The following is a 10966-nucleotide window of genomic DNA, read 5'->3' on the forward strand; positions in this document are numbered from 1 at the left end:
CCTTTTTTTTTTATTTCAGTATTCATTTAATCCAAAAAATATAATTGATATTAGCTGATGTTTGCTAAGTACAATTACTTCCAAGAAAAAAAGGATCAGATACATATTCAGTAAATGGTTTGCCATAATACTTCAGAAAACATTCCATCGCTGTGTTTTTTAAATTAGGTCTAAGAACTTTTTCTATGGTGTAATAAATAAAAGATTTTCCCTGATTGTACTTTGTTTATTGACATAATAAAGAATTCAAACTAACAAAATCTACAATTATTTTAAACTACAAACTATACAAAACAGTCAAAATAAACTTTGACAATATATAAAAACATTCTGTGCGCCAGAACTATATAAATGTGCGCATGTGCACGAGGTATTCAAATATTAAGTGGTGGAAGAATTAAATAACGGCTTTGCTCTATACAAATGAGAATTCTATGGGAAGCGCTAGAAACGTACATGTAATGCATAAATGGTGAATATAATTAAGATTACTGTCATGGAAGATGAGACCAGTGTTCTTAAGACTGGAATTGGACGGTAGGCTGAATATGAATTGGTTATAGCACGCTGGAGTATGACAGTCCTACCTGTTGGTGCTATTTCAAAACAGACTGATACTGAAAGTCTGGAATCAAATTGTAGACTGTGTATGACCTGGTTGTAGTAGGCTGGAGCGTAACATCTCTGTCTGTTGGTACTGTTTCTAAATAGTATGATACTGGAAAGTCTGAAATCAGACTTTAGACTGAGTATGAGTTGGTTATAGTACACTGGAGTGGAACAGTTCATTCTGTTGGTACTAGATCAAAATTGTATGATACTGGCAAAAGACAGTTTTAAGATATTTTATTCTAGCAATGAGAAATTGTATTTTCTCTTGAGACACTTATGCTCATCCTAAGTACATTATTTCAGTTTACTATTTACTTAGTCTCACCTGAACAATATATTTGCTCATGCAGGAATAATTCAGTTGATTGTCAGCATATTTCGTTTTATAAGGTAAAAATGAAAATATCACTTGCATGTCCTGTAACCCAATGAGGTAGTTATAGATGTTCCAAGGATGTATTTAGAGCATCAGACAACGAGTCTGGAAATATTGAGCTAAGTATAAAGCTCATATTGTGTTGCTAGACACACCTCAGAATTTCTACCTTAATATTAGCTTAAAGATTATGCATCACCAACGTTATGAAAAGCTTTCTGTAAGTTGGTGCTTTGTTCATCAAAGTATGTAGGAATGTTGGGAAAAATCTAATTATCACTAAATGTAGTTGTTATGTCTCAGAAGACCTCTGGATGACTGTTATTCTACAGTGAAGTAGGCTACATAGCATTTCTTTCTTAACATTCTCAAGGTGCATTTGATCCCCTCAAAATCTGAGGGATTTAGTATGGTCTGTTCATCAAGTGTCACTTGATGCAAAATCAGCTTAAGTTTGAGGATGAGCGCTTGGCAGGCCAGTGAATGTGTATCGACTATGTTTCGAGTATCTGAGTGATATGTACTTTTTAATAATGCAATATCTGGAAGCCATAATGGGAAAGTTTACGTAGAAAGTCTTCACTTAAAGTCTTTGCCTAAAAAAGTTTAATAAGCATTGTGAACGGAGTTGATCAGAAAGCTAAACAAAAGCTAGAAATATTTTTAGATTAAAGCCGTATTTGATATCGCACCAAGCTCTTCCGATGCTGTAGTATTGGCAGTTTTTATCAGTTCAAGCAGTGAAGCGCACACTTCAAAGAAATTTATGAAGCAATAATGAATTTCGGGTGACCTAGAAGACAATCCCAGGTTACCGTCTAAGGCGCACATGGAAGCATTGTTATGAGTCTAGGTCCTATTAATTGATGGTGAGGTCTGTGTGAGTTTATGTGTGTGTGTGTGTGTGTTTTAAATCTTTCATTCATATTTTAATTTCCTTCATGTAACAGTTGCATGATTGTCTGAAAAATGTCGTATTTGTTCATTCATGATTTTCCGCACTTCTGTCCTCTCAGTATGCTCTATACTATAAGCTCATGACACCTAGGTTTTATCTCTAGACCTATGGTACTATGCAAAAATGAAATTCTTCAAAAAAGGAAACTGCGAGCATTGAATTCTTTAGCTATTATCTATATCAGTTCTTTAAGTGGTCTTTACTTTGTTATAAATAGCCATATTGTGACTATTTATTACAATGCATCTGGAGTCTTAAGAGAAGTTCACACTTCGCTTCATCCTGATGGGCTGTTTGCTTACGAAACCTCACTCAGGCACCGGAGATTTTGGAAGAATCCATTCTGTTGTGAGGAGAAAAGGTTCGTGTGTTCAAAGATTGACAGTTTAATGATTGTTTGAGCAATTGTTTGTGTTTTTGTGACCTAGAATACAAGTGTGGTTTAATGTTTGTTTTTCACAGTGTTAGGCGCATTGGTTTGCCCTGTTGGCCAGGAAATAAATTTATGAGGACTGAAGTGTTTGTTTTCCGGAATACTTTTGAGTTGAGTTTCTTTCAGTAATTATAATAATGAATGCCCAATAATGCGTAGCAAATAATGTAATAGTTTTGCTAATTCTGCGTAATTAAGATGTACCAGAAACGTACCTGTTAGTAGTGGTAGATTGAATGTACGTGTACCTTACCTGTACGTAAGGTACATGACCCAAATATCAAACTGTTCATAAGAAGAATATTTATCAATATCCAGTCGATGAACTGGGTTACCTCCATTGAAGAATTATTCATAAAAGTAATTCACATATAAAATGAGGAATATTCAAATAAAAAAAACACGAAACAGTAAGTTTTCCCTTCAATAAAAAGCAAGCCAATAAGACTTCCTAAGGACTATCGAAAGATCCTTTGTTACGTGTTTAATGAGTGATTCCTATACATGCCTGACGCCGCCAGGTGGTGAGTGAAGCGAGTATTCAGGGAGTGACTGACGCAGGGCCTGCCCAGGAACTCGGCGCCCCTCGGGAACCTGCCGTAGTCACCGCCGGTGGTGAGGTAGGCTTCCTTGGCTGGGACGTGTTCTGTTTGGGAGAAATACTGCGTGAGAAACTTGGTAAAGATACTGTGAAGCCATTGTTATATAGACGCCATGTTTGTTTATTCATAGACTTAGCCTGTAGTACTATCTTTCGTACATTTTTATATAAATCACTGTTTGCTTTTGTGAATATGACGTTCACATTAAGCGAACATGATAAAACAATAAATATGTCATGGCATGGGCCACAGTCTCTCTCTCCCAACAATAGCTCATTGTCTTGTCTCGCCTCTGAAGGTGGTAGGTCCGCGTGATGGGCTGGATAGCCTGTGCCAGCAATTGGTCTACGAGCTTAGCTTACCTCTTTGCCATAGTAGAGAGAGATACAAAGGATTTAGTAATGGGATTTTGTTAGTGATGGGAAAACTTAGTTTACAGAGAGGAAATTAAGGTTATTTGCCAGAGTGTAAAGGAAGGATAAGATGGGAAAATGTAACATTATCTATACAAATAACAATGTTTTGTGTGAGTCTACAACGTTCTCTCTTTGGTTAACTTGATATTGAAAGAAAGAATTTCAAAGAATAATGGTATATTGTTAGTACCGTGAAACTTAGTTGTGCACGGATGAAATTGTGATTATTTACTAAATTGTTAAGGAAGGATAAGACGGGGAACTGTAACATTAGCTATAAAGATAACAACGTATAGTGTATGGGACTAAAGCTTTCTCTCACTGACGAACTGGTGGCATTGCCAGTTGCTATGATTATGCTCGTAATTTTACTTAGCCTCTTAAAATATACTAAAAACAGCTGTAGCCTTTTGCGAACTACAAGGAACAGGTGTGGAAACACCAAGAAAGTCGATCTAGGCAACAGCGGAATTTCCTCTGCTTAGTAACGGATTCCCCGCCACTTCCAGAGGTATCTGCGTTACGTAACAATGGCGTGGGGTGTCGTCACTTCAACAATAGCAGGATGCGTTCACGTGATATGAAGTCTCGTGGAGTGTGTTACGCATGTTACGCAAAAAAAAAGTTATTTTATGATCTGTCAGCTATTGTGAATTGTAAAATATTTTTATCATCTTGATATGATTATTCATTTTATTGTTAGTCAATGTTTTTTTTTAAGCAGTTAGGTTCGTGTAGCTTTATGCAGTATGCAAGTGCACATGTCTGGAAAACTGGAATGATTTGGTAGGTCCTAGGAATGTCACGTGTTACAGAGGTGTTTCCATTTCTTTTACAATTGCCAGACTGGTTACCAAATTAAGACAGTGCCTTTTTCCTCTTACAGTTCGTCCTTGCACTTTTCATACTGTATATTGGTAAAAAAATGCATATACTCTTCCATACAAGCTTTGAATCTGTTTGCACAGATTATTTTTCTCCCTTTCTGCTTTATATAATTTGCTTGTAGTTATACACGGGAATATCTTGTGCTGATTATCTTATTGTAATTAATTTCCTAGCTGCTAGAAATCCCAGCAATTTTAGGGCGAATTTTGTTAGAGAGTAGGCCTAGTCTGATACCTTTTCGGTGAGTTGTAAAAACAAAGATTGATTTTACCCTTGTAAAATAACTAATTTGGTTTTTTTTTTGCGTTGTATCATCACAAGTAGATACTTTTTAAACATGAACTTAAGGTAAAAATGGATTTCATTATTGCAAAATAACTATTTTAGTTTATTTCTCTTTTGTATCAGAAGTAAACGCACATAACGTACTCTACTTATCTCTTGCTTTTCTAAGTAGCAACACATTTGCCAGTGGGACATACAACAAGCAAACGCCATTCCTTGCATTGTTGTCCCTTATTTTAATACTTTAACAAAGCCAGAGACACTCCACACCTACGTCCTTTGCATGGATACATTCTTAAGTGACGTTTCCCATATTTGACAACGTCGATAAGACAAACGATGGGGGTAGGGACTTAGAAACAACATAGTGGATATATGATGCATGACAAAATAATGTAGTGGGTTTTTTTGTTAATAATTTGCCTGCTTCAGTAAGGCCAACACACACACACAGACACCCACGTAGCTTTATATTTGCGAGTATAAAAACCCACTTGAGTATAAGTGACAAAACTATGCACAGACATATTTAAATATATATATATATATATATATATATATATATATATATATATATATATATATATATATATATATATATATGTGTGTGTGTGTGTATATTATATATGCCCATGCATGTATATTTATATTGTTTACTTACACACAGGGGACTTTATACATAAATATAAAAGCACATTGCTCTCCCACGCACCATTAGATTAACTATATATACCTTAGGAATTATTTACACCTAAAGCATATTATTTTAACAAAGTGCACCTGCCCTGGGCCAAGTTTTCGAGCCTAAGACTTTTGGGTTTAACACAGAGCAAACAGGGACTTATCCATTCGGCTATCAAGAGATATATATAGTTATCTTTTGGTTTAAGCTGTTCCCTAGGCCTAGTGGAATCAATATTGAGGGTAAGAGCAAAATTGGGAAGAAGATAGATCTATAAGGGACATTAGATTGTGTGGAATTTGAATTTTTAAGTTAAATTTGTAAAGTCATTGTTTGTAAATTTGGAACCAGCGCAGCAACGAAGAGCAACAGGAAATAGACTTAATATGAATGATAAGGAGAGAGATAATTCGTCAATAAAGACGGAAGTAGGCGAAAAAGAAAGGTATTTGGATTTTTTTGTAAATAATCCAAAGAGAGAATGAGTTATTAAAGATGGAAGTAGTCGAAAAATAAAGATAATTAGACATGTTTTCAGGATAATTCACAAAATTAGCGAAATCAAGATTCAGAACACCTGATGAATGAGGTGTATATTTTACCCCCACCTTCAGGGGGCTCGCTTCCACCCACCCATCCCGGAAATACCCACTACTGGTTCCTTCCCTTGTTCTCCTCTCCCCCCTACTTTTGTTCCCCCATCCCTAGAACTCCCCCCTACACCCGGATGATACTGATAGGGGAAGGTGGCGGGGCGAGGAGGTTGTTAGAGGCGCCACCAGGATCCTAAAGCAGGGTCCATAATGAGTAGGACTTCGTGATAAATTTGGCAGAGGAAGAAGACAGTGCTATTAGGCTAAAATGAAATTTGTTTTTATTAGTTTTTTAAAAGGTTTGTCTTGACACTGCGGCTTTGTTTAAGGTGTGCAAACAAAGTGGGTGGATAGGACTATGGTTTGGTATAATAAACTATAGCTTATTTCATTCGTTTCATATTTTCTTCTTTGCGAAGATATTGGCAGTATTAGATGTATATTGCCAATATGTAACCCTCTCTCTCTCTCTCTCTCTCTCTCTCTCTCTCTCTCTCTCTCTCTCTCTCTCTCTCTCTCTCTGTACCAAGACTATTTATATGACCACGTATTTGCTGGTGTCTTTTTTTTGTAAATGGCCACTTATAGGCTATATTTTGCGTCTTCACTTACTGTATATATTTAGTGATTGTGCGTTTCCCCATTGTGTTTTTATGCAAATGTGGCTTGTGCGTTCGTTTGCTTATTGATAAATATAAGGAGAAAATGAATAAAAATAAAGAAAACAAACGGTTCGTCCTCTGATCAGAACTGATGGGAATATTAATTCATTTTATCATCGTATATGTATGTGATCTGTTAGGCCTATAGTTGTAACAGTAGGTAATACATGCACCAACGGTTCGTATCCTGACCATAACTGATAAGAATATTAATGCACGTATATATCAGTGAGCTGCTAGGCCTATAGGTCTATAGTTTTGACAGTAATACATACAGCAGGTGAATTGAAAATCTCATCAACAGTGCTTCTAACCTCCACATGTACAAACAGCACAACTTATCAGAACTGTTTGTTTACTAACTATATTGTAAATTAAACCCCTTCTATTGAAGTAATGTGACCCTGGTATTTGTGACGCCAGGTCCCTTTCAGTTAAATCAATCGATTCCATTGCTACTTCTCACTCTCCCTCTCATTCTCTTCGTAATCTTCAAAGTTCATTAATGCCACACGTGTAGTAACTTTCCTTTCCTCAAGTTCCTCACGTAGGAGTTTCGTGATTAGGAATTCAAGTTGTGGCTAATTGATTTAAGGTTAATCTGAGCCTTGAATTCTCGGCATTTTTATAGGCCTATCGGCAATGTTCCTCTATTGGTGTCAGTGGCTTTCCTATTTAGGTGTTAGAAGCTACTGCTATCAATGTAGCTAGGGTTATAGGTTATTCTCTCTCTCTCTCTCTCTCTCTCTCTCTCTCTCTCTCTCTCTCTCTCTCTCTCTCTCTCTCTCTCTCTCTCGCATTGGGATTTAATCAGGGCATACATTATACATGTTTTACAAGATGAGAATGATGTAGCAGTCTGTGTGTGTGTGTGTGTGTGTGTGTGTGTGTGTGTGATTTGTCGTTTAAGTGTACACCAGGACAAAAGCCAGCAGTAAAGAAGTCTGTGTACTATTATACATTACTCTCTCTCTCTCTCTCTCTCTCTCTCTCTCTCTCTCTCTCTCTCTCTCTCTCTCCAGTTAATCGTTTAAATCCACATTAGTACAAAAAGCATTAGTAAAGAAGTCAGTGTACAATTATACATTTATCAGAATACTGTGTTCTTTTGCTTAATTTAGGGCGCTGTATCTTATATATGTTTGTTAGATGTGTCTATTATGCTTATATATGACTTTTCTTTGTGCTTAAATTATTTAAGTTAGAAGTAATTGATTAATTAAACTTAGTTCTTGCATTACCTGTGTTCGGCTCCCACGTCGCAACCGTCTGCGGTACGATAACAGGCTCGGTGTGCTCGTGATCCATGCACGGCACGCTGGCCAGGTGCTGCCAGACGCGCTCCGTCACTTTCCTCCTGTCTCTGGCAGCCACTTCTTCAACGACCTGGCTCTCCTCCAGGTTCCTGGCCATTTGGTATTCCTCCACCATCCTAGGGGCCGCATCCTCCTCTTCTTCCTCCTGACTCTGCTCCAGATTACGGGCGGCTTGTCCGCCCATTCCAGGAGCCTTTCCAAGGCGTCTTGCTCTGCCAGCCCTTCCGTTGGGCCCGCCCATCGACACCGCCCAGTCTAGGATGTCGAGGGAGAATGGGAGTTAGACCTATGATAGAATGCCTCTTTTAAAAGCAAATAAAACAGGTTAAAACATCAAAGTAACATTTATTAACACGTATCGGACAAAGATCTTTGATTAAAGGATGAAAATTAATAATAATCTCTCGTTTTCCATACTGAGCCCAGTCTAGAATGTTAGAGAGGGAGAATGGCAGTTAGAATTATGACACAACGTCTCTTTTAAAAACATAGAAAACCATGTTAAAGATATAAGATTATCATTAATTAATACGCATCAGACAAAGAGCGTTGATTCAAGGATAGAATGCATCTTTTAAAAAGTTAAACAGGTTAAAAACAAAATTATTAACAATGCTAAAAACATAAAATTAACAATGTTAAAAACATAAAATTAACATTAACCACTTCCTGACTTTGCTTCAGGTTTCGGGCGTCTTGGCCGCCCAACCCCGGAGGCCTTCCTGGACGTTCCATCTCGCCCGCCCCTCCGTTGGGCCCGCCCATCGCCGCCCGCTCTAGAATGCCATGAATAAGAAGAAGAATGAAGTCACATTCTATTAGTATGTTTGGTATTGTTTGTTTTTGCAACTGTGATTGACAGATGATTTGTTTATTTATTTAGTCCGTTATTTTAGGGAATTTTGATGTGAGAATCAAAATATGAAATGCATATATATGTTATATATACACTTATATATAATATATATAGTATATATATACTATATGTATAGTATATATATATATATATATATATATATATATATATATATATATATATATATATATATATATATTATATATATATATCTGAATTATTAAACGATTTTTTTTTCAGTAGAGATAAAATTAGGCCGTGAAATCGTTAAAATTTAGTTATTACTGAAGGACAGAATCATGTAATGTTTGAATTTTTGAAAAATTGTTCTGTTATTGCTCCATTACTAATGACGTTCATTGTAATGGATCTAAGCAGCCATTCATCCTGTGTGAGAGAGAGAGAGAGAGAGAACTATGGACAAATCAAGTACAGGATTATTAGAGATGGAATTTCATTGTGAAGGGAGATTAACTGCTTCAAGAGACATACGAAACAATAGTGAATCCTGTAATTGATAATAATGACTACAATAATACAGTAAGTGGGAAGTGAAAATATAATGATTGTTAATAACTAAGGTACAATTATGCTGCAAAGAATGAATAAAATTATTGCATTAAAGATTGTGTTTTTCATCCTTGATGCATACAATACTAATGGTTGTGACCAAATTTAATCACACTCGTAATATGCTGATGATATTGTGCTATCAAGAATAACTTATTTAACAATTGTATTTAATGTATACAATAAATATTTGTAAGTATCTTGCATTTGGCATCTAGCGTCACAATGCTTTGTCATAATATGTTTATGAACATGAAGGTACACGCCCTTGTTGGCTGACTATCTTTTTTAAAAGACAAAGCAAGCATGACATATTACTATGTCACTGAATTTATCTTGAGTGTTTTGTTTGCGAAAATCGCCTGACACTTTTACCCCTTTAGTAATTCTTTAGAATTTATAAATGGTATAAATGAACACGATGCTACATATATTTTTTGCGAGATCATGGAATGTGCTGTTATACTTTTATGTCATTTTAGTTTCGTGTTTAAAGATACGCCTATTCATAGCGTTCCCGGCTTTATTGATTAATTATTTTTCCTCAAAATTTATAACAGACTCGTTTAATTCCTCTGTTTTTATGCGTTCCTTTAGTAGTGCGTCTATAGCTGATACTTCATGTGAATGCTGTTATTTTCATTGATAAACCTCAATATTTGTTTTAGAACCTATTTTATTTTTGTATTTTCTGTTCTCAGTATTTGAGTGTATATTTGTATTTATTTATTCTTAATCTTTGGGGGGATTCTCAGACTGTATTCATTTTATTTTGCAAGACTGGAGCCAGTAGAAATAAATACAAAGTCTCACTGTGGCAAAAGATACAATATTGGAACCAACCAACAACTATTTGGCCAACGCTGGCAATCTCTGTATTTAGAAGGTCTGATAATATGAATTAGGGCAATTCTAGCATAAATGCCGCACAGGAACAAATTTAAACTAAGCTAAGTGTTGAAAGAAGTGTAGTTATTGTTATCAGATTGGCAGGAAAACGAAGAAACTTTTACGAAAATTACCTTCTCCATTTGTAAGAAGGACACTTTAGATAATGATAATCACAAAGGAAATTACATTGATGATGAAAATTATATTTTAGAGTAAATAACATTGATAACACCGAGGCAGAACCCGGGAAATTTGGGAAAATCATCCGCCCGTGCTTAAGCCACCTATAAAGGAAGTTTCCCAGTGAGAGACCCTTGATAAAAGTTACCCTTTGTTTTACGCTTGTATCATCACAAAGTCGTCCGCTCCAATACGCAGGCCGGAGCAGAAAAACCCCCTCATCACCGTCTTTCAAATGATCTTCGTTCAAAGTGAGAAAATTAGTATTCTATTAAATATTAATGTAGAGCTTACCGTTACCACGATGTTGTTCTCTAGAAGTGTCTTCGATCAGCTGATGGTTTGTTTATAGTCAGTTGCCATGGTAACCCCCCCATTTTTTTTTTTCTACTTCTCGGCAGGATGTTTCTAGAGATATCTCTGGATCGGAGATATTTACATCAGGGATTCTGTGGACTGTGTTTAACCCTTGGTTAGTGTTTTATGTGTTTCGTAAATCGATGTTCATATATATATATATATATATATATATATATATATATATATATATATATATATATATATATATATATATATATATATATATATATTGCTACTAACATGACCTGGTTCAAACTGCATGGTATCTAGTGGAGATATTTATTCA

General features: G+C 35.8%; 1 protein-coding gene across 1 annotated transcript; it reads right to left on the minus strand.

The window, feature by feature from the left end:
- Positions 1-212: 212 nt before the first annotated feature.
- Positions 213-10729, minus strand: LOC136853611 (uncharacterized). The gene is made up of 4 exons (XM_067129377.1): positions 10615-10729; positions 8498-8599; positions 7749-8078; positions 213-3025 (listed from the first exon to the last, which is right to left on the minus strand). Exons 2-4 carry the CDS (start codon positions 8586-8588, stop codon positions 2856-2858), a joined length of 591 nt encoding a protein of 196 aa, XP_066985478.1. The 5' UTR covers positions 8589-8599; positions 10615-10729; the 3' UTR covers positions 213-2855.
- Positions 10730-10966: the final 237 nt, after the last annotated feature.

The sequence above is a fragment of the Macrobrachium rosenbergii genome, chromosome 27 (genome assembly GCF_040412425.1).
Source record: "Macrobrachium rosenbergii isolate ZJJX-2024 chromosome 27, ASM4041242v1, whole genome shotgun sequence".
NCBI classification, from domain to species: Eukaryota; Metazoa; Arthropoda; class Malacostraca; order Decapoda; family Palaemonidae; genus Macrobrachium; species Macrobrachium rosenbergii.